The 24623-nt window shown below is 45.1% G+C and overlaps 1 protein-coding gene across 1 annotated transcript in view; it reads right to left on the reverse strand.

Moving 5' to 3' along the window:
* MLH1 (mutL homolog 1) overlaps positions 1–24496 on the reverse strand; it is an 83231-nt gene extending 58735 nt beyond the window's left edge. Inside the window, exons 1-12 of the mRNA XM_061127720.1 lie at positions 24235–24496; positions 21943–22033; positions 19763–19861; positions 16359–16432; positions 14699–14771; positions 13482–13573; positions 11849–11891; positions 11635–11723; positions 9280–9392; positions 7125–7218; positions 5883–6036; positions 1597–1973 (exon numbers count right to left, since the gene is read on the reverse strand). Of these exons, the coding sequence (XP_060983703.1) occupies positions 1597–1973; positions 5883–6036; positions 7125–7218; positions 9280–9392; positions 11635–11723; positions 11849–11891; positions 13482–13573; positions 14699–14771; positions 16359–16432; positions 19763–19861; positions 21943–22033; positions 24235–24350 (1415 nt within the window). The 5' untranslated portion in view covers positions 24351–24496. The remainder of the gene's footprint in view (positions 1–1596; positions 1974–5882; positions 6037–7124; positions 7219–9279; positions 9393–11634; positions 11724–11848; positions 11892–13481; positions 13574–14698; positions 14772–16358; positions 16433–19762; positions 19862–21942; positions 22034–24234) is intronic.
* Between the last annotated feature and the right edge of the window lie 127 nt (positions 24497–24623).

Below are 24623 nucleotides of genomic sequence, written 5' to 3' on the forward strand. Positions count from 1 at the left end.
ACCCTTTATTATTCTCTGGAAACAAATCCTTAGAAGTCGTCTTGCTAGACTGACTTGGAAATGAGCGAACCAGAGTCAAGTAACAGGCCCAAGTTCCAGTGGGCATTTATAGCCCGGGTTTTGGTGGTCAGCCACCAGGTGGACACGTGGCCTTGGGCAAAGGACTTCACCCAGAGCTCCAGGGACACTGCCTGCACACGCTGAGTAAGGAATACGTACCTTACAAATTCCAGTGAGATGTCCTTAAAGCACCCAGAGTGTACACTGAACACCAAAGAAAATATACAGATGGCCAAGCAGCACATGGAAAGATGCTCAACATAATTATTAGAAAAATGCACACCAAAACTACAGTGAGGTATCATCTCACATCAGTCAGAATGGCAATCATTAAAAACAATAAATGTTGGCGAGGGTGTGAAGAAAAGGGAACCTTCAACTGTTGATGAGAATGTAAACTGGCACAGCCACTGTGGACAACAGTATGGAAGTTTCTTAAAAAACAGAACTACCATGTGACCCGGCAATCCTACTACGCTGAGAAAACTGTAAGTCAAAAAGATGCAAGCACCTCAGTGTTTACTGCAGCACTACTTACAATAACTAAAACACAGAAACAACCTAAATGACCATCAACAGAGAAATAGATAAAGATGTGGTATGTGTACATATACAGGGAATATTACTCAGCCATAAAAAGAAGTGAAATTGGGTCATTTGTAGAGATATGGATGGCCATAGAGTCTATCATACAGACTGAAGTCAGAAAGAGAAAGACAAATATTGTATATTAATGCATATATGTGGGATCTAGAAAAATAGTACAGATGAACCTATTTACAGGGCAAGAACAGAGACACAGACATAGAGAACAGATGTGTGGACACAGGAGGAAGAGGAGGGTAGGTCTGACATAAACACATTACCATGAGTAAACTAGACAGCTGGTGGGAAGCTGCTAGATAGAACAAGGAGCTCAGCTCAGTGCTGTCACGACCTAGGAGGGTGGGACGGGGGTAGAGACCAAGAGGGAGGGGGTACACGTACACAATTAGCTGATTCACACTGCTGTACAGCAGAAACTAACACAAAGTTATAAAGCAAATATATTCCAATTAAAAAAATTAAATTGACAAGTCATTGGTTCAGCTGTTCCTGTCTCCCTCTCTCTAACTCTCCACCACTAGCCCATGCACTTCAGGTAGTTTCATAATTTAAACTGAGAAACTCTGCTTCTTCTCAAAGGAGTGACAACAGTTTGGAGAAGGATGAAGAATCCTCCAGATATTTTAGGTCCCTGTTCCCAGCCACCTCTGCTATTGAGGCTTTATTAAAATTCATTACTAAGGATAAATCTGATTTTTTTTCTGATGTGTTTTCAAATAATGTTTGGAATCATGGGCATTTAAGGTATTTCAAAGCCCACTGTGATGGGTGACTCTCAAGCCGTGGTCAAAGGCAGGCAGTGGACCATCCCACTGGAGGGAGACGGTGAACAGGCAGAAAGAAGGTGCAAGGAGTTTGTGACAGTTCAAGTTAGAAGGCAGTTTCATCAAAGAACAAAGGCGGCCAGCTGCCTTCCCCCCGAGCTCACACCTGGGGTTCTCAGGGCTGGAAGAGGGCCCTCTCTTCTCGGCCAGGGCTGCAGTCCTCACTGTCGCGTCGTCCTCCAAGGCCTGACTCCTGGCAGCCACTTCAGCAGGAGCTGGGAGTTCAAGCATCTCCTCATCCTGCTGCCTGGTCCCGCTACTAGAGGCATCTGTCCTGTGCTCTGGGACAACAGCCTGGGGCTGACTGGACAGGGCCTTGCTCACAGGCTGCAGGAAGGCATCGAGCTTCTGTTCCCGGCAGTCTGTGCGGACCATCTGGTGGGCATACACTCTGTCACCACTTCCGGCAGTGGATGAGGAAGTCACACTCGCTGTGGATTTAACTGCTTCCCCAGAGGGGCCAGTAAGGCCTGGCAGTAAAGTCTGTGTCAAAAAAGAAGACCGTGGGAAGATTCAGACTATGAAGTACGGAAGTACAGGCCCCAAAACGGAGCACAAGCTAGAACCAGGTATAATTATCACCACAGAATTATTATAGAAGGAATTCTGACCAAAATTTGAAGTATGAAATTAAAAATACACAAATACAGAGACTTCCTTGGTGGTCCAGTGGTTCCCAGTGCAGGGGGCCTGGGTTTGATCCCTGGTCAGGGAACTAAGATCCCGCATGCCACAGAGCATGGCCAAAAAAGTAATAAAGACAGAAATAGACAATATAAAACCAAAAATTCACCAAAATCCTTACAATTTAAAAATCGGTTTGATATAAAAATATGCATGTAAAGCTCATATATTTCTGTCCATTTTTTTGTTGCCATAAGAGATTTATTCTGGTAAAATATGCACAACACAGAATTTATTTAACCATGTTCATGTGTACCGTCCTTAAGTACACTGACCATGTTGTGCAACCATCACCTACATCCATCCTCCCAAGTGGAAACTCTCCCCTCGCTTCTGGCAACCACCTTCCAACTGTCTTATTTTTAAATATACCTCTTTCCTACTTCTGTGCACTGATAAGGCCTGAGAGCAGTGACCACCCCGTAGCAATGAGGAACACCCCCCCACCTCAACCCCAGATTATAGTTTCTAAATGCCATTCCCCACTAAAATAAAGCAGTTCTTTGGGAAAGTGGCCAATTTCAGGGCATGGACTGGGAAACTATACAGTGAGCCTACAAAAATCCTATCTTATCAGAAACAAGGAAATTATCAAAGATTCAAGCAATTGGGTTAAAAGGACAAGAGCACCAGCCTGAAGTGGTTTCTGCTGGTCAAGGATGGAATAATTTAACTACAACTAATCGAATTATGATGCTTGTTAACAGCTGACTAAATACTGAAAGAGAAAGAAAAATGGAGAGGAAGAAAGGAAAGCAGGAAGGAGAGAGATGAGATAGGGAGAACAAAGTCACTAAACATTATTGGACATTGCTAGGACACCAACCCATTTCCCTGCAAACTGATCACCAAAGGCAAAGAACTCAGCATTTATCCTTTCTTTCTGGCATAAACTATTTCAGGATAACCTAATAACTAAAAAACGAGTGAAAAGTATTTGCTACAGAAAAAACTGGTTTATTAATAAAGAAGAAATGATAAAATCAAGAAAATCATAATCTCACAATCCTAATGAAATACTGGCTCAAGCAACGACCATCAAGGAATGGTGAAACTAATCACTAATGGTGACCTCCATGGTAAAGGAATCAGGCTGTCAGCAGCTGAGACCACTGATGAATCTTATCACAGCGACACTTACTTGCATATGTACTTAACTTCATTTGCCTGTGCAATCCACAGGTGGGTTTGGGGAGGCAAAAACTAACAAAACTACTTTGCAGACAGTTACTTTAAAGTCCTAAAAAGTGAAATACCTCGTCCAACGTGACGGAGCTGGAACAACCCACAAGCACCACCAGGGTTCCCGATTTTCACACCAAACGGCAGCCCAGCAAACCAGGGCTGCTGTTGTCCTGGCCCCAGGAGCGAAGTGCAAGGCCCAAGCTGAGGAGCAGGAGGAAGGCAACCCAGGCCCAAAAAGTGAGGAGCCAGGGCGACCTGATGTTGGCAGGTTGGCAGGGCAAGAAGGTGTCTGAGGACCCCACGGGAGCAGGGACAGTCTGAGTTTGGAGCCCTCTACCCAGAACAGTGCACCGACAGACAGAGGCGGGTCCTCTGATCCAGAAACCCACCTTCCTTCTAAAGACACACCAGTCGGAACCCACAGAGTTATCTCGGGAAATAAAATGGAATCTAACAAATCTGCCTCATGCAGGATAGGACAAGCAGGGAAGTCGAGAGGTTCTTTTCCTGGTAGAGCCACAGTCGCCTCCTGGGACTCTGGTGAACTTCTTCCTCCAGGCCTCTCCTCCCCTTCCCACCAACCAACCAAGGCCCCGGTGCCAGCATTTCCAGATTTCAACTATTCATCAGTGATCAGAGACAGGCCCTCTGTCCAGGCTCCCTCCTCACTCTGCCCAAGTCGCTGTGGGTTTCCATCCGCTTTCCATGCGGCAGCCATGAAGCTCTTTGTAAAATGCAAACCAGATCCTGTCCATTCCCATCACATTGACGTCTACACTCCTTACCTTGCTGATAAAACCCCTTGAACTGACCTGAACTCTGCAGGGAGCGTAGAGCTTCACACATGCCCAGCGTTGCTTAACCCCCCCTACACATACCCATGCCTGGCCAAGCTTTTAAAAATCACCGACGCCCAGACCAACCCCTGAGATAGATTTACTCGTTTGGGGAGGGCCCAGGTAGTTTTTAAACATGGCTCAGGTGATTCCCATCAGGCGGCCAGCAAGGAGAACGCTGACAGCACGCTGAGCATTCAGATCCTCAACACCTGTTACCTTGCAGCCCTCCCCCACCACCCGGCAGGCCTACATCATCCTCTCCTCCGCCAGAAACGCCCCGTGCACGCCTGTCCCTTCTGCCCACCTAATTCCTTCTCAGCCTTGGGGGCCAAGGCTCCACATCCCTTCCCCCACGTCTCTGAGGCTCACGTCCGGGACAAGAGCCCCCTCCCCTCCAAGTCTGCTTTGCTCTCATGTGGGATGTGGACTCTAGCCTTCGTGAAGGGAGGAATCGGTCTCTGCTGCACCCCCAGCACCCAGGGCCCATCAGGGGGCTTCTGTGGGTATCTGGGGAGGGAGTAGCAAAGGGCACTGAGGCTGAGTCGGCAACAATGGATGAAAACCTCCCGGATCAGCACAGAGGGCTCACACACACCCCCCTGGGGCCCAACCTGCAGGCGTGCAGGTCCCCGGGCAGGTGCGGCTGCCCAAGGGCACTCTGCTCACTGCTGGAGGCCACACCATCCCCCACTGAGGCTCTCTGCAGGCAGGTAACCGTGAGTGCTCTTCAGGAGGCGCTCATCTGCTTGGCCGCTTTGCAAGTTTTCAGAGAAGCAGGGCTCACAGAAGCCCACTTCCTGCTGGCAGGACCCAGGGTGACATAAGGGGGAGGCTCCATGTCCCTAGTCGCAGCGTCTGCTGTGCCGCTGATGAACCCACCCTCACTACTCGGGGCAGTCACCTCAGAACTGCAACCAGACACTGGACATGTACTACACCTGCTTATTGTACAGATGGGGAAACTGAGGCCCCAGAGAAGGGGAATAGTTTATAATCAACGCTCTTAGAACCTGGATAATTGCAGTAAGTTGAATGGTGCCTGGTCCCGGACCAGACATTTTCCACTTGCTGTTCACCAACCACTTACAACTTTCCTGGGATGTGAGGGTGACCAGCTCCATCCTTACTGAGGGAGACGTGGAGGTCAGGGAAAGGCAGTCACATGGTGGTAACAAGGCCTGACTAAAGGCCCTGCCCAGGGCCCTGCCCCTACACTCTGCCCCAGATATGGGGGATCAGCCTCCTCTGAACGTCTCCAGTGGGCAGTGCAGGTGAGAGGCGCCCCACTCTGTTTCAGACAGCCCCTGTTCCTAGGAAGGTGGTCTAAGGCCCCCAGAAAAAGGCAGAGAGAGAACTCAGGGCTTACGACTCCAGGCTCAGGGATAACACCATGAACCTTCAGAGTTGGGTTCAAGAAAGGTGCTGAAAGAGAACTATTAAAGTGGGACTCCCCCAATGGTCCCATGGTTAAGATACTAAGTTTCCACTGCAGGGGGCATGGATTTGATCTCTGGTCAGGGAACTAAGATCCTGCATGCTGCAGGTCAAGGCCAAAAGAAAAAAAGTATCAAAGTAAGTCAAAAGTCCCATAAAGCAACAGTGGAATATCTGGGCTCTCCTGTGTGACAGGGCACGTTTACGGTGGCAAAGGCACCGGAGAAAGAGCTGGGTGAGGCGTCCCCACCTGGGTGAAGTAGGTCCTGGAGGCGTTGGAGCCCAGGAGCCTGCTCTCAATGTGCTGCTGCACCCGCTCCAGGATGCTATCCTCATGCAGGAAGTGAACCTCGTGCTTCGTGGGGTGCACGTTGACGTCCACATTCTGGGGGCTGATTTCTAGACTGGCAGGAAAAAGAAGAATCACGTAACACAGTGAGAAACGCGGGGAAAATTCACTCACAGTGTATGCGGTGGGCAGGAGACGTGGGGAGGCCAAATGACGCAGTGGTTAAGACTTCAAGGTCAAATCCAGTGACCATGGTTCAAATGCTGACTCAGCTACTTGACAGCCGAGTCGCTGCAGGTAGGTTACAGCATCTTTCTATGCCTCGATTTCCGTGCCTGTGAACTGGACCTAATACATGTTGGGGATTAAATTCATGTAAAGCACTTTGCATGTACCCAGCACATTTATCATCCATCAGCTGTTATTACCATCACTCCAGAGCTAGTTGAATTTCTCATTCGATAACTCACAGCCAAGGCATTTAACAATTCACTGACCAGCAACCTATTAATATGTCTTTTGTTACCCAAACTTTATAGACCAGAGTGTTTCAATATTCATGTACATAACAACTCGTCAATGACAGGTGTCAGTTTCTGCAAAAATTCCCCAGTCAACAATGTGTTACCTTCTCAGGACTGGTTCTCCTATATGTAACCACGAACCTGTCCCTACTTACTGTTCAGTATTATGTGGAGATAAAAACATATTCCAAAAATAATACATGTGAGAGAACTTTCTAACATTAAAATGTTGCATAAAAGTCAGTTTAAAGGCTGTGCCATCAACTTACTGCCTCAGGTCAAAGCCAGCATCTATCACTGCAAGCTCTGATAACGGAGTGTGGCAGTGTGAGCTGTTGTCGGTAGAGGGCGCTGGACAGACTCGCAGGAGAAAAGGGTTTCTCTGCCAGGTTAAGGCAGGTTCCTCCTGGTTCAGGAGCAAGGCGATGTTCACTTTTGTTTCACTAACATACTGCCTGGCACCAGGGAGGCTCTCGGTGGGATTCTACAGCAGAAGTGAATAAATAAAGGCAAACTGTGCCTTTCACCTGTGAAAAGGGACAGAACACCCTGAGCCAGTGGAATATGGGGTTCACTCTCACTGGGCGAACTAACAAGTCCATGGCTCTTTCAGAGAGGATGGCTGGACAGAATTTCTCTTCTCTACGAGTCTTGGGTGAGGAATTCAGTGCTGCCTTACCTGAGGTACAGGAACGGGTGTGTGCTTTTGGGCAAATACGCTGCATACACTGTTTCTATGGCTTTTCTTAAGGAAGCAGACTCTACCAGACGATCTAGAAAATAAAAGGCAATAAGCTCCTATCTGTCTTAAGGGTGAGGTGACAGGTGCCCACCAATACCATGCCATGACATCAGCTCGGGAAGAATACGGCTGGGGTGACACCCACAACAGTCCCCCTTTACCATCATGATCCCCCAGCATCTCACTGGGGGCGTGGGGCTCTCCTCTCACCAGAGCAGCAGCAACAGCCAATTCTGCCTCCCTGCTCCCTTCCTCACCCCTCCCCGGCAGCCCAGGCAGACCACGTGCCCCTGCTCAGAACTTCACTCTGCAAATATACACTCTGGGCTACAAGCAGGGAAACAAAGGCTGGTGAACAGAGCTAGTCCCAGCCCCCCGTGGTAAGGACCACTGCTGGAGCCGGTGTGCTGAACGGTGGGGAGACGGCAGCTATGCTGGCTCAGGGGGCCAGCACTGGGGTAGCTGAGCAGAGAAGGGGCTTACGGGTAAGTGCATTTCCCAGGCACTTCAGGGGGAGCAAGTCCCTGACTGCATGCTGAGAGTAATTTAGGAGACGAGGCAGGCTTGAGAGGGTAGAAAACGACAAAAGCCGGAGAGATAAGCTGGAAGGTCTATTTTCAAACAACACGGCTCTCTTTTCTCCCCAGACTCTTGACCTGTTGATGATCTACTGTCCTGTGCTGGTGGAGTGGTGGGTATGTCACATCTTTTTATGTCCAAGGAAAGAGAGGCAGTGATCTTATAAGCAAGGAGACTATTATTCTGCGTGCTCACTACGTCACCCACAGCTGCCACGATGATGTCGCTGTGCTACGTAACCTAACCAAAGGGGCCCTCTGCTGAGGTTTCTGAACTTGAGACATGCTGGAGAAGTGTTCTTTGTCCCTGCCACCCGAGGGAGCCTGCCCAGTGTGTAGATAAGTGAACAACACACATAAGAGTCTGACCTAACCTCTAAAAAGTCTATAAATAATAAATGCTGGAGAGGGTGTGGAGAAAAGGGAACCTTCCTCCACTGCTGGTGGGAGTGTAAATTGGTACAGCCACTACAGAGAACAGTATAGAGGTTCCTTAAAAAACTAAAAATAGAGTTACCATACAATCCAACATCTGGAGAAAATGAAAACTCCAATTCAAAAAGGTACAAATGCACCCCAAAATTCACAGCTGCAAAGACATGGAAGCAACCCGAATGTCCATGAACAGATGCGAGAACAAAGAAGACGTGGTGTGTATTTCTATAAGCGTTTATGTACATAGATATATCACAGTGGGAATATTAATCATGAAAAAGAATGAAATATTGCCATTTGCAGCAACATGGTAAGTGAGATAAGTCAAAGACAAATTACTGTATCACTTTTATGTAGAATATAAAAAATACTACAAATGAACTTATTTACAAAACAGAAACAGACTCACAGACATAGAAAACAAACTTATGGATACCAATGGAAAAAGGGGGGAGAAGGATAAATTAGGAGCGTGGGATTAACCAATACACACCACTGTATGTTAAACAGACAACAAAGATTTACTGTATAGCACAGGGAACTATATTCAATATATTGCAACAACCTATAATGGAAAGAATCTGAAAATATATACATAAGTGTATAACTGATTCACTTTGCTGTATACCTAAAACTAATACAATACTGCAAATCAACTATACTTCAATTAAAAAAAGGAAAAAACACTGCCGGCACCTAAAATACCCCCTCCCTATGCCCTGCTGTGCAATTTCCAACAGTGGGTCTTGATGTAAGAAGAGAACAAAGGTCTGCCCGGGCCTGCTGGTAAGGCTCTGAGGCCAGCAGGGAGGAGGCTGGACTGGCTCACAGGGCTGGGATGCCCTCCCCTGGGCATCCTCTCAGAGGCAAGAACCAGACTCCACAACTGTCAGCCAACCCTGAGCACGTGTGAGAGGACTGAGGAGACTCCGGGCAGAAACCATAACTACTTCCTAATTAAACCACATTTCTGCATAAGGTTTCCCTGGGTGTAATCAAGCCTGTGGGTAAGAAATTCCTCCATGGCCCCTTAAAGTTCCCTGTGGAGAGATTTCTCCACATAGCTCTTTCTCACTTACGGTTGATGAAGAGTAAGAAGATGCACTTCTTCACCGAATAGTTTGCATTGGATATGTAGCCACTCATTTTGAAGGCAAGGGTTTTATCCTCACATTCAACTTCTATCAATTCTCTGGTTGGAAAAAAGAGAAATTTTGAGGCTTTTCAAACAACTGGAAAATTCAAACACTCTAAAGAATCAGAGTTGGAAAAATCAGTGCTCCTTCCCATAAACTGACTCTGCCAAAAGTGGATCCCAGAGACTTGGTTCATTAAGATCCTCCAGGCCCACCCTCCATCCGTCTATCCAACCTCTCATCCACCTATCTAGCCATCCATTCACCCACCTAGCCAGTATTTTCAAGCATTTATATGTCAATCATCACTGTCACTGTTGGGACATGGCAAATCAAGTTCTGAGATGTTATTTTGCTGAAACTTTTATGTATCTTAGTAACTCAGTCCCAAAGATGAGATTCCAAAGAATCATCTCTGTTGAAAATCTCTTACTTTGCTGATGGGGAACATGACAGACTCCTGTGTGGTGCCCCCTAGAGTGTGTTTATGGGGAGCAGGGGCACCTATTAAGATGAAACAAGGTCCCCCCATGAGCCACACTCACTTCTGCCTGAGGGCCTCTCAAGTGCTAATCCCTCCAGCTGCAAAGTTCCCTCTGCTGGTGTGGCTTCCTAGGTGGCGCTAGTGGTAAAGAACCTGCCTGCCAAAGCAGGACACGTAAGAGACCCGGGTTCAATCCCTGGGTCAGGAAGATCCCCTGGAGTAGGAATGGCAACCCACTCCAGTATTCTTGCCTGGAGAATCCTGTGGACAGAGAAGCCCCGAGGGCTACAGTCCATGAGCTCGCACGGAGTCGGACACCACTGAAGCGACTTGGCACAAACACCAGCTAGTTAATTCCTCCTTACCCACTGCATGTAGGGGTCACCTCCTCAAAGAGCCTTCCATGACAATCCCTCTCCCTGACCTCAGGAGACGCCCCACCTTATACTTTTCCTTTAAGCCATTGAGCACAGTCACTAATGAATGGAGTAATTATTTCCTGTGTCTTTTCAATTACAGTATGAGTTGTCTGGGGGCAAGACTCCTTCCTGCTTTATTCCCTCCTCCCCATCTCTACCCCACGGCACAGCGGCCAGCAAGGGGCAGAAGCTCATTACACACTTGCTGGAAGGATGGCTGACGCTCCACAGGCAGTGGTGTGCGCTCCAAGTCTGCACAGAGAACAGCTTCCCATGCCTCCCCACACAGAGAACCAGCAGGCCCTCTCTCCCCAAAAAAGAGGCTGGTTTCCTGGAAACCTGTTTGGGGAGCTGCTCCTCCATGGGGTTTCCAACCTCTTATACTCTCTAAGAGTTTCATAACAACTAATTCTGAACCTTAGAATCTAGCCAAAGAGCTCTTAGAAGTTTCACTGGGGGGAAAAAAAAAGTTTCACTGGGTCTTAAAATTTGGTCAACAGAACTCTCTGTTTGCTCTGGGAGCACAACTGGAAAAATAATTCTTTAACACTTGATTAGTGAAAAAAAAAAAAAAGGGGGTAATTAAAAGCAAATTGACTGTCCTCTAGTTAAGAACCTGGTTTTGTCCAAAGAGTGAGTAATCTGTCCTTTGGAGTAAAAAACTGAGTTCTGGGACCACTGCTCCTGCTTTTAAGATTGCTGGAAAAGGTGAAGTCGGGGGCTGTCTCATTCATCCGTGTACCTCCAGCTTCTGGGGCCTGCCTGGCATACAGAAGGCGCTTAGTATCTTCCCCTCAGATTATGACGCAGACACTTTGGGCTTTGCAAAGCCCTGAGATTAAGTTACGGATGTGTAATGGAAACAGTGGCCTTCACGCATCGAGGGGAGTGCCGTGAGAAATCTAGAATACAAGCACTTTTCCCGCTGAGGCTTTGACCATGAAGATCTAGCGACACGACACTGCTCGCCACCAGACAGGGACGTCTTCAGGGGCAGAACATTCTACTTGTCTTTACATCTTTACCTTCTGGCACAAAGCCCAGAATATGGGAGGCAATAAATAAATGTTGAGTGGTAATAAATGCAATCCAAGGGACAATTATGAAAATATAAGGACAAGCGGGAACAACGGAGGATAGAATTCTTTTACACCAGAGATGTTCTGAAGACAGAGACCTAGAGAGAACAAACAGTTTGCAGCCAGACCACCTAGGAGATGACGTGCACCCAAGAAGCACTGATTATACGAAATAATCTGAAGCACGACAACAAGCCTGAAGCATAAAAACAAGCCTGTACTTGGTTAAAGAAAACTCTTAAGGCAAGTGTAAACAGATTCCAAAATAATGTGATAAAGCACAGAAGATTTTTAAAAATGCAAGTTATCAGCATACCGGCTAACAGCATTTCCAAAGATGGAGCGAATGTTGTCCACAGTCGTGGCATTTGGCAGGGTCCTGACGTCGGCTACCGTTTCACCTTGCTGATAAACAGAACAGAGCTGACTGAAATACCATAATCTTATCTCCACAGACAACTATTTAAAAAAAAAAAAAAAGCCTTCTTCTTTTATAGTACGTAACCATCCTTTATAAATTAAGAACTTACTTTTTTAACTGAGAAACCAATCCCTGAATTGTGTATTGCATACCTAGCAAAAGAAAAAACAAAACAGTAAAAAAGAGAAGCCAAATGCACCATATGAGAAAGAGCCCCCTTGTAGTTAAATCAGTGGAGTTAACTGATCTAAACAAAGATACAAACAAAAATATCTTCAAATATCATATTTTGCCCACATGAAAATAAACCAGCAGAGACTGCATGAAGATCTCATTGCTAAATGTGGCAGAAATGAACAAAAAACAGGTTTCCCTTTTGCTTCCATGCATTGCTGACTAGGCTCGAGGGTATTTCAACACAATCTCCTCCTTGCCTAGTTTTATCTTCAAACTCAAAAGATCTGAGTGGCCTCAAAAACTTCTTGAGAATGTAGCCTGAACACCCCCTGTACTGTTCTTCTCTCTCAGAGACCCTAACACAGTCCCCTCTCAACCCGCGTCTTTCTCCCCACGAGATCCTGCTTCAGGATCTCCCAGTCTTTTCTCCACTGGCTACCGTTTACCCCTCCTCCCTCCATGGGCCCCAGGAACTGAAGGATTGTGCCTAGCAAAATGCACTTATTCAGTAACAGTTCACTTACCGCACATAGAACCAAAACAGTCAATCAGAATGCGTCTATTTCCTGGAGCTAATTAACATTCTGATACTGATTCATATGACTCCGGGGGAAAAGCAAAGAAACCTGATGTGTAAGTTCATTCCACTTTATTAATAAAATGGACTTTATCTAACAAAGTTCATTCTACTTTATTAGAGGCAAATGTTTTATTGATTTTAGATTTTGTAGCAACACTGAGAAATAACACACCTCTGTTGCAACTCAAGGACTCGCAGGCTCAAAAAGCCATGCTGGGGCCACTGTACTAGCAGGTTAAGTCAATCCTGGACACGATGCTGTTTTCACCTGCCCTGGGTCCCTTCTCCCTCTGTTAACAGCCCCTACTCTTTCCCCCACCACCTCTCCCCCTTCCACTTGTATATCCTTTCTCAGAATGCCAATTGAGACGTCATCTCCCCACCAATGTGGGCGCACAACAGGGGGACCCAGGCTATGCCAATCAGATGCACTCTCCCAGAAGACGCTCTTGAGCAGACTCAGAAGAGGAATGGAGAGAGTTGGGGCACAGACACTAAACCCCTGAAGCCACCTTGCTTCTTGACCTCTTCAAGAAGGAGCTGTCTACACTTTCTTCTACTTTCTGAGTCACTCCTAGCCTTTCAATAAATATCTTTTGGACCCAGGTTAGCTACAGTCTGTTTTGCCTGCCACCAAAGACCCTTCACAGATACAGAAAACAACTGCTCTCTCCTGGGGACGTGAGAGAAAACCCAGAATTAGTTTTCTCCTTGCCCACAGTTTTATTTTCACAAACTCAAAAGATCTGAGCTGTCTTAAAGACATCTTGAGAATGTAGCTTCAACATCTCCTGCACTGTTGTTCTCTTTCAGAGAGAGAGGGAGAGAGAATAATCTTGAGCTAACCTCTGACCAGAAACAATTTATGGGCTGGTATTGCTGCTTACCATCTAGCTCTGCAACTCTTCTCCGTTTCTAAGCACCAGAACACCTTTCTCTGGTGACAGAATGATTCAGAGACCCACACCCAGATTGTGGACTGTACCTGCCGACAACTTCCAAAATTTTCCCATATTCTTCGCTTGGGTTTTTTAAAGCTTTCCTCCTCGTGGATACGTTGTAAAAAAGGTCCTCCACCTGAACAGAAGGTTGATGTTTCTTGTAAATTCACAGAAGTATATGGAAGTACAGCACGGTCTTAAGGCAGAGAATCCAACTATGTTTACCACCAGCACAGTTCTAAGCGTTAGAAGACAGGGAAGGAGATGGGGCTGCCTTAACAAAAGCAAGCAAGCATATTTTCCTGCCTCCTACTTAACTCATTAACTTCTCAGATAGGCACTGAGGTCCACCTCCATGTCAGGCTCTTTGCCTTGTGCTGGGAATAAGACAACAAATAAAATATACAGTCCTGCCCAAAACGGCACAGGATTTAGTGGGGGAAAGATAAACTTATAAACCGTTGTGACACCACATGGCATGAAACTTTCACAAACTAGAAATAATTATTAGATCTTTTGGGGGTTCTTGGAAATCTCACTGTGGTCCCAGGGACAAGATCCCGCTTAACGTGAGATGCAAAGTATATTTCTTCATTGCTGTGCCCCCGACCTGCCTCATCAAGCCCAGGGCTTGGAGCCTTCAAGCAGATGTGCTCTGGCTGGGGCTCGGGGTGCGGGGGTGGGATGTGTAACGTGATAGTGGGGTGATTTATGGGATCCTGGAAGAGAAATACACCAAACATGGCACCACAGAAATAAGGCAGCTTAACAGCCTTTCTCCTGATTAATGACACAATTGTGTTACTCAAGTTCCCTTTGAATGAGTGGTCAAATATTCCTCTTGCCATCCTTTGATAGAGGAGCAAAGTAAGATGAACGGCCATTAAATGACTTGCCTCTGGACACACTGCCGCTGAGTGGCAAGGTTAGGATTCTGGACTTGTCTTCTGGAGTCAAGTTTAAGGTTCTTTCAATGGCAGCTACCCTGCCACTGATGTCTGCCATCTCAACAGAAGAATCTCCCAGCTTCTTAAAAAAAAGGAGGTGAAAAAAAAAAAAAGGAGGCGGTGGGCAGGCTGCCATGTCACAAAAATCAATCATCATTTCTCTTTCTTACAGGGTGATATCTTGAGGCCTCTATTAACTGGTAAATATTCACTATATCAATCCTTTGAGAACTCGGGAGACAATTCTGCCTTTTATTTCAGTATTTACACAAAGCTCTTTCCCAACAACGTCACCTCCCGCGTACCATTCTTACCGTGATCTGGGTCCCTTGGTTGCCTGCACACGGTTTAGGAGGCGCTTTCAGCTTTCCATCTGAGTAATGAGCTCTATCAGAAAATATAAGAGATACTGACAACTAATACAGAAAAGATACTTCTCCAAAGACTAAAAAAGTAAGTCACACCAACAACAGATTAAAATATAACCATGTTATATGTTGTCTGAGTTGCCAGCTTCCTCCCTTTTTCTACTTCCATAACCATCATAAATGGGTACCAAAGAAGGGGAGAAAGATTCCTACTTTTTTGTTTGTTTACCAACTACTGCATTTTTAGTTTCTGAGTTCTGGGCTACAAACAAAAGTTCTGACACTGCCTAAGATGACAGTAACATTTTTTTCAATAATTCTGCAATCATTTATTGAAGGGCTATCATGTACCAGGCCTGTAAACGCCCTGAAATAGAGACAGGCCTTGGGAGGTTCTTGATTTAGTGAGGGGACAAAGTGTTCCCTGAAGTGTGGAACAAGGTGCCAAGTGGTCCAGAGAAGGAAAACATTGAGCCTGGGGTGGGGTGGGAGGAAGTGTCACAGAAGAGATGACGCTTCACCTGGGCCCTAGACTGGTATCTTCTCAAGCGGAGAGGGCAGGGAAGTCCATCCAGGAAGGGAAAAGACAGACAAAAGCACAGAAGCTTTAGAACACGTAGCAGCGCGGCTGTGGGGAGAGGCTGGGAAGATGGACTGAGCACCTGGAGAGGGCACGAGCTGCTATGACGAAGACTCTGGATTTCATCCTGCCACACAGGGGGAGCCATGAGAGGTCCCAAGCAGGGGCATGAGACTCCAGAGGCAAAGAAATGGAGCCTGCGCCCCAGGCCATTTCAGAAGACATTCACTCACAAGCACCTCCCCTGTTTGTGAGAAGAGATTCTAATCATATCAGCCCAGCCAGGCCCTAGGCTGTTGCAATCTGCATCTAGACAACCCCCTGCAGCACCAAGCGCTGCAGACTGAACCGCTCCATCGTCCATGACGGCACACACTCATCTGCGGAAGAGGGCTGAGGAACAGACAGAACTGCCCTCTCTTGAAGCTGTTTTCTGTATAAACTAACAGTCAGTATGTGAGAAAAAAAATTCTCCTTTTTGGCAGGAATTAGATATGAATACCCATCTTTCACTAGTAATGGCCAATGGTTATGAGAGCAAAGGTATGATTTTGATTCCTTGAATCCCCTTCTTGTTCTGTGCCAGCACAAGAGACAGCCAGTGGGCACCTGTGGGAAGGAATCCACAGGGGCACTCACGTGTGGCCGGGGATCAGAGGCAGCTAAGGAGTCACAATCCTCTGGCACCCCAGCCACAGCCGCGGAATCAGGCCAAAGCCACACCGTGCTGAAGGGCCAAGGGGCAGAGTGACATCACAGCTCCCACCGACTCAGCCCTCCTCGTGTAACAGACACGGTGCTAGGCACTTGTAATCTGTTACAGCGGACCTTTCACAAGTTCATGAAGTAAGATTATTACTTACAACCACCCCTTTGGATTACGTAATCCAAAGGGAGGAAAGAAAATGTACCCAAGATCTAGGCAAAAAAATACAACATTCGTGTTTAGACAGGATTACTTTGAGTTGCAGGCCAAAAGCATGTTTCGGGATGAATCTATTCGCTGAGCAGAGGACAGCACTATACCTGTATGCACACTTCCCGTCAGCTGTTTTGGTTGTAATGGTGACGTGAGCCACGTGGCTTATGCTGGCCAAAGCCTAAAGGACGAAAGGACATGGAGTGAAAGAAAAGCCCACTCCCAGGTCACCCCCACCTCGCATTAAGGGAGAAGTTACCTAAATTGCCTCTTCTGTTTTGTATCAACAAATGGCAACAAAGAGCACTCTGCTCACGCATTTGATGACATGTTAAAAAAAAAGGAAGCTATAAAACTGAATCTGCAGCATAATTACTAGAACAAGAGGGGGAAAAAATACATCCATACAAAAGTCCAAAAAGAAAACACAACCAAGAATTAATGTGAACAGCAACTGTGTTCAGGTGTAGAGTTATAGGCGTATTTAATATTCTCAGTGACTTGTCTTCTAACAATTTTAAAGCCTGCCTTCAGAAATGGAAACACTCCAAATTGATAGTGTTGTAAACTGTATTCAAAACTGTTTTCTGTAAGCAATTTAATGGTTAGAAATAAAAATTTTAAATTATGCAGTTAAGACGAAACAAATTTTTTTTTAAAATGACCATTTTTCCCCCTGAAAATCAAGACTGATTCACTGGCCCTGTGGAACCTGTATCTCCTTTCACAGGACACCACAGCATAAAAAAACACAGCCTAAGCACTGTGATATGTGACAACATCTGAGCAGACAGTAAATACAGCAGTGGCAACTTTAGTTCATTAACAAGGACCACAGCTCAGGCTCAGAGATTAACAGGTCCTAGCTGGATTTCCCTGGTGGATTGTGATAAGCTAATTTTCACTCAGTTCAGTCTGACTCTTTGCAACCCCAAGGACTATAGCCACCAGGCTCCTCTCTGTCCACGGGATTCTCCAGGCAAGAAGACTGGAGTAGGTTGCCATTCCCTTCTCGAGAATCTTCCTGACCTAGGGATCAAACCCAGGTCTCCTGCATTGCAGGCAGATTCTTTACCATCTGAGCTATAGAGAAATCCTGATTTTCATTATTAAATATGTAAATGATTTTGAGACTTGATTTTTTTAATGATGTTGAGATTTTGATAAGGAAGGACATCCAAAACTACAACACCGTGAAGAAAGCAAGCCACTGGCAGACGACCCAGCTGCTTCAGGGGCCTTTGCACAGGCACTGCGGGAAGAGGGCAGCAACACAGACTCTGGAGTCAAGCTACCAGGGCTCAGGTCCCCCTTCTGCCGCTTTCCAGCCGTGCACTCCAGCCTCACTGAAGTCTGAGTGTCGGTTTCCCAGTATGTCAAACAGGGTTACAATAACAGAACCTACTTTTTCAGAGTTGTCAAGTGTGAAAGGGTTAATACATACAAAGGGCTGAGAACCAGGAATGGCACATAGCAAGCCCTCAGTAAATCGTCCCTGTTTAGTCACAACCCCAAACATAGCCTACGACTGGGCTAAGGCTACAGAAGGCCCGAGGCTTAGGAACTGACTCGGGAAGTTGCAAAGTCAGAATGAAACTGCTTTGCCAGGGCCAACCTGAGACCTACGTGAAGTCAGGGGACCCTCAAGGCTCACAGTCTGATGCCAATCCTTCCTGCAACAACCTGGGGCTCACTGTGAGCCGGAGGGTGCTTCAGGCCACCTGGATTTGATCTGCATTGTGGCAACTGGGTCATAAAAAGCTGCCTTTTAATTAAAAAGAAAAAAATCAAAGTAAAAATACATTCACATGATAAAAAATTTTTAAACTACAAAAAGAACTAAAATGAAAAATAACTGGCTCCATTCCCTTCCCTTCCCTCTCATCCCCCCAAATAACTACCCCCAAACAGTTTCTCTGGTACCTCAAAGCCCCCAGAATACAGCCAGAACACTGCCCGGCCAACACCTGGATTTTAGCACAGTGATAGCCATGTCCCCTGACCTCCAGAACTGTAAGATAATAAATGTGTGTTGTTTTAAACCACTAAGATTGTGGTCATTTGGGGGAGCAGCAATAGGAAGCTAATACAAGTTACAGGAAATGTATGTATATTTTTACTCACAAACATTATATCTATAAACTTATCCTAAGAAAATTAACTGAACAAAACACACTGTACATGTGAATGTTCACCAGAGCATTAGGCATGAAAAAAATGGCAAAGCACATAAACGTTCAACAGGAAATCTTTATAAACAGACTACAGTACATATAAGTAATAGAACAGTACGTAGCCATTATAATTCACATAGTCCTACATATACTCAATGATATCTTTATATCTACGGAGTATTGTCATAAAAACATAAGCTATTTTAGTCTTAAAAGTATTTTTATCCATTTTCTATATCATATGTCCCCATGATATGCCATATAATTTCATTTATAGATACTTCAGAATATAACTTAAAAGATTAGGACTCAAAAAATAAAAACCCCATGAAACTTTTTATATCAAGAAAATTAACAGTAATTTCTCAATAAAATCAAATAATCAATCTGAGTTCAATTATCTGTCTCAAAAAAATTTGAGTTTGTGCAAATCAGGATCCAGGTAAGATCCACACGTTGAGGCTGGCTCATATGCCTCTTAAATCCCCCTAACCTGTGATTCTTGCTCCCTTCCTTGCCTTTCTTCCCCTGTGCAGTTTACCTTATAGGAAACAAGTTTTCATCACATGATTTCCCAGTCTCAGCGCCCTCTACCATGCTGCCTCACTCCCTGTATTTTCAGTATACTGGTAACTTAGATCTAAGTATTCCTGAGATTCACATCTTATTTTGGACAAGAAAACTTGGTAGGTGGTGCAGTCTTCTTCCATCAAGAGACTTGGGTGTCCCTGGAGATACATAATATTAAAAAGCAGAGACATTCCTTTGCCAACAAAGGTCCATCTAGTCAAAGCTACGGTTTTCCCAGTTGTCATGTATGGATGTGACAGCTGGACCATAAAGAAGGTTGAGCACCGAAGAACTGATGCTTTTGAATTGTGGTGTTGGTGAAGACTCTTGAGAGTCTCTTGGACTGCAAGGAGTTCAAACCAGTCAATCCTAAAGGAAATCAATCCTGAATATTCATTGGAGGGACTGATGTTGAGGCTGAAGCTCCAATACTCTGGCTACCTGATGTGAAGAGCTGACTCATAAGAAAAGACACTGATGCTGAAAAAGATTGAAGGCAGGAAGAGAAGGGGATAACAGAGCATGAGATGGTTGGATGGCATCACCGACTGGATGGACCTGAGTTTATCTCCGGGAGTTAGTGATGGACAGGGAAGCCTGGCGTGCTGCAGTCCATGGGGTCAAAAAGAGTCAGACATGACTGAGCGACTGAACTGAACAAGTAAAAATTATGATATCTTACTGACCTGTTGAAAAACATAGGCTGACAAATGGCAGAAATGTTATCGCAGGAGGATATTTACACTCTGCTTCAATCCTCAGCTTACCTCACCCCGAAAGCCATAGGTAGAAATGTGAGCTAAATCTTCAAACGACTGCAGTTTACTCGTAGTGAACCTCTCACACACAATCTCAAGATCTTCTTTCTACAAGGTGCAAAGAAACAAGTAAATAAGTATGTTACTCGTTTTTCCCAATCTTTCTGAATTTCCCTTTTCTTGACTGACTCCAGGAAGAAAATGCTCTTGGGAGAAGAGTTCTAAATCAGCAGGAGCCTCCTCTCTGGGCATCCAGAATCCTACGAGGCCCTGACACTCCCTCCTCTTCACTTATCTGGTTCTCAGCCTGCTCCGCTGCTTCTGTCTCAGCTCCCCTGACAGCGGGTAATCCACAGTTCCATCCCCAGATGTCTGCTCTGTCTACACTAGTTCTCTTGATGATCTCATGCAGGCTCACAGATTGTACAAAAAATATTACTGTATTTGGAAACTCCTTTACTAAAAATTTACAGATATATTTAATTGCAGCAAAAGAAAATAACAAAATTTACCACTTTAACTCTCTCTAGGTGTATGAAGTACATTCACAATATTGTGCAACCATCACCAACTTCCATGTCCAGAACTCTGAAATCTCCCCATATGGAAACTGTACCCATTAAACAAAAGCTCTCCATTTCCCCCTCCCCCAAGCCCCTGGGAACCACTATTCTACTTTCTGATTCTAAAGATTTAACTACACTAGGTATGCCATATAAGTGGAAACAAACAGTATTTGTCCTTTTGTGACTAGCTAATTCTACTTAGCATCCAGTCTTTAGGGTTCATCCATGTGGTAGCATTTGTCAAAAATCCACTTCTTTCTAAGGATGAATACCATTCCACTATATGTATTTATCATATACTGTTTATCCACTCATCTGTTGCCTCCATCTTTGGAATATCATGAATATGTTGTTATGAACATGAGTGTGCAAATCTCTTTAAGACCTTGCTTTCAACTCTTCTGGGTATAAACCCAAAAGTGGAATTGCTGAATCATATGGCAATTCTTTAATTTTCTTCCAGTGGCTGCACTATTTGATACTCCCACCAGCAATGTACAAGAGCTCCAGTGTCTCAACATCCTTGCCAATATCTCCTTTTTGAGACATCAAAGGTTTAATGGATGAGGGAGCTTACACATCTGAAGAAAGGTCCTGGAGTGACATCCCACTGTATGGAGCACATGACAGGCAGGATATGGTGACAATCTTTTTATTAATTAATTAATTATAACAACCATCCTAATTGATGTCAAGTGGGAGCTCACAGAAGTTTTTATTTCTATTTCCCTAAGGACTAATCACATCAAGTGTCTCTTCGTGTGAGTCTCATGGCTTTTAATACCATTAAATGCAATACACCAAATTTTTATCTCCAGCGCAAACCTCTACTTTGCACTCCAAACTCACACATGGATCCCACTAACAGGCATCTTAAATTTAACACACCCCCAAATGAATTTCTGATCTTCCCAAATCCACCTGTTTCACAGCCTTCCCATCAGTAAATGGCAGCCTTTTTTTCTATTTGCACAGGCCAAAACCTTGAAGTCATTCTTGACTCCTCTCTCTTACTCCCTACACCAGCAAATTCTGAGAGCTTTGTTCATCATCACCAACAAAGAATCTCACTGCTTCTGTCCTGTCCTGCTGCAGTCTATTTTCCACACTGCAGACAGAAGAGTTCTTATAAAACTTGCCAAACCATGTTATCTCTTGGCTCAAAATACTCTAATCACATCCCTCCTCATCCAGAGTAAAAGCCAAAGGTTGTACAACGTCCCACAAGTTCCTGCATGCTCAGCCTGCTTCTCCTTCAGACCTCATCTCCCACTACTCTTCCACTCCCCCCACCACCCCATTCTAGACACCCCAAGCTCCTTGCTAGCCCTTAAGCATGTCCAGCAAGCTTCCATTTTGTGGTTTTTATGTGTATCGTTCTCTCTGCTCAGAACACTCAACCTCTAAACGGCCTCATGACTCGATCCCTGACCTCCTTACTCTCCTGAATGCTGCCAGGCATGGAATAGGTACTCAATAAATATTTATCGTTGGTGTTGAAGTTCTCAAACAATCCCATCCATAAAAGCCTGAAGTTTCCAGAACAGGGCAAAGTTCCGCCACTTCCTGCAGATGCAACACAAGCAGCACACAAACATCCTGCTGCTCTGAGGTTTTACTCACCCTGATCCCAGTGCCATTGTCTTGAATCTGAATCAACTTCAGGCCTCCCTCTTTAACCACCACTTGAATACTTGTGGATTTTGCATCTAAACTGGCAAATCAAACAAAAAATAGTAATTTATCAGTCTGCAGTTACTCCAATGCACATATTTTAAAATGAATCAAGGCATAAGAACAAATTTCAGACAAAGACAAGGCTGATGAATGTGTTTTTCTTTTGTCTTAAAGGCTCTGAGACCACAAAGTTATCAACTTACATGTTGTGAGAGACAGAGAGGGAAAGAAGAGAGGGGTAGAGGGGGCAACCATCACTTCCAATAGGACATTCAGCAACATTTCTGCTCCTCTAGTTCTAAACTAATTCTACCATCTGTTACTCAAACTTTATTCAGCCCCAGGATCCTACATGACTCTTTTAAAATATCACTAAGGAAAAAATTCTAAAAGTTTTTCTCCACTATTCTCTTTATGAAAATATATACTGGGAGAAAGAAAACAATGGTGCTGCAGAAAATTAAATACACCTTATTACACCTTCAAAGAATAGCCTACAAGCATAGAACACCTATAGAGCAAGAGAAAATAAATCAGCCTGGGGCTGCATGAGAAAAAGAAGTTACCTCCTCCTTAGGAAGACAATTATTTATTCAGAAATAAGATAATAAGTTACTTAAATATCAAAGAACTTTCTCAGCAGTCCCTGAATTGAAGTTGCATTTAGCCATCTTGACTTGTGTATTAAAAACAGAACTAAAAAAAAAAAAAAAAAAAAAAACAGAACTAAAAAAAAAATAAAAAATAAAAACAGCAGAACTAGACTCCATACAAAATTTCTTAGAGAACTGTAAGCCAGTGATCTAAGATGTGTAGTGTTCCTGAACGGTACCTTAACACACTTAAATTGTTCTGTTAGTTAATTCTAAAGTTGAAGAAACAAAAGCCAGCCTTTGCCAACTATGTAAGTAAAGGCAAAAGGAGAAACGATGCTCAGGTTCCCCGCTTCTTCTTTTGTCCACCTTCTAATTCTCTTCCTTTCTCCTGGTGGTCCTTTCTGACCCACTGTTCTTTCATTACCCTCTTTGTTGTGTATGTTTTCAGAACAATCCCTTTACAAACCTTCCAACTGGAACATTTTTTTCCCCTTTAAAGTATGGATTGTATTAACATCAATGCCTTTTTTTAAATATTTGGCTGCACCCAGTCTTAAGTTTGCAGCATGCAGGATCTTTAGTTGCAGCATGTGGGCTCTAGTTCCCTGGCCAGGGATTGAACTCCAGCCCCCTGCATTGGGAGGATGGAATCTTAGCCACTGCACCACCTGGGAAGTCCCATATCAATGCATTTCAACACAAAGGATCCCACACATTTAGGTATACTATGAACCTCTGTCCTTTTTGAAGTTTACAGTTTACACCTAACCTTCTGTCCACGTTTTTAACCTCTTCTCTCCACGATGGTTGTGTGACAATTCTAAACTTCAGAATCCCCAGAATACCCCCAAGAAATAAGGGATCTTTGAAGCGACTCCGCAAAGAGGGTAGGGAAATCCTAAGTGGGTGATTTGAGAGAATAGCACTGAAACATGTATATTAGCATATGTGAAACCGACGGCCAGTCCAGGTTAAATGCATGAGACAGGGTGCTCAGGGCTGGTGCACTGGGATTTCCCAGAGGGATGGGACGGGGAGGCAGGTGGGAGGGGGTTCAGGATGGGGAATGCATGTACACCCACGGCTGCTTCATGTCAATGTATGGCAAAACCACTACAATATTGTAAAGTAATTAGCCGCCAATTAAAATAAATTTTTAAAAATCCTAAGTGGGGACTAACCTGGCAATAGGAAAATGACAAATTAAACCCCAAGTTCATGGCCGTCTCCTAAACTCCTAGCAGTTAATTTTGAATATAACTCAAAGTGAATTGTACTGTTCAATGTAGATGGATGAGTTCTGGAATAAGCAAGAAAATGATAACCCATGGTACCGTTTGAAAAAAAGGAATTTAAACTATAAAACTTTTAGACATTCAAAAACTTGCACCTTCTGCATATACAGTTTTGAAAGGGTTTCTTAGTTAATAGCATCATTAAAACAATACTGGTTTACTGTCCTTGCTCCCCCAACAACCCTAAAGTCTCGCGAGAACGCTCGAGGGAGCAGACAACAGCCTAGGCCTCCGCCGCCGCCGCGACCACACAAGCTTGGGTTCAGGGCAGGGAGGCGTGTCCGCGCCATCCATAGCGGCGGTCCGTTACGCAGTGGCCTCTGAGAAAGCCTTGGCTCCCTTCGTACCAGTTCTCAATCATTTCTTTGATGGCATTAGCCGGCCGTTGGATAACTTCTCCTGCCGCGATGCGGTTCACTACTGTCTCGTCCAGCCGCCGGATAACCCCCGCTACAAGCGACATTTTGGCGCCAGACGATCCCGGGTCACGGCGTGAAGCTCACTGGAAGTACCTCCAGCCAATCTCCATACAGTTTCTTGCCCACGTCCTTCCCTCAATCCTGTTGACGAAATCCAGCCTAACCCTCGGGCGGTAGCGTCACTTCCGGACCAGGAAGCTACTGATTGGGCAGCTCTAATGCCCATGAAGTCGTGATTCCGGTTTCTTAGTCCCCGCCCTAAAACGGCTTCCGTTCGCCTCGCAGCTAGAAGGATGTGCGCCTGCGCGCTTGCAATC

The sequence above is a fragment of the Dama dama genome, chromosome 24 (assembly GCF_033118175.1).
Source record: "Dama dama isolate Ldn47 chromosome 24, ASM3311817v1, whole genome shotgun sequence".
NCBI classification, from domain to species: Eukaryota; Metazoa; Chordata; class Mammalia; order Artiodactyla; family Cervidae; genus Dama; species Dama dama.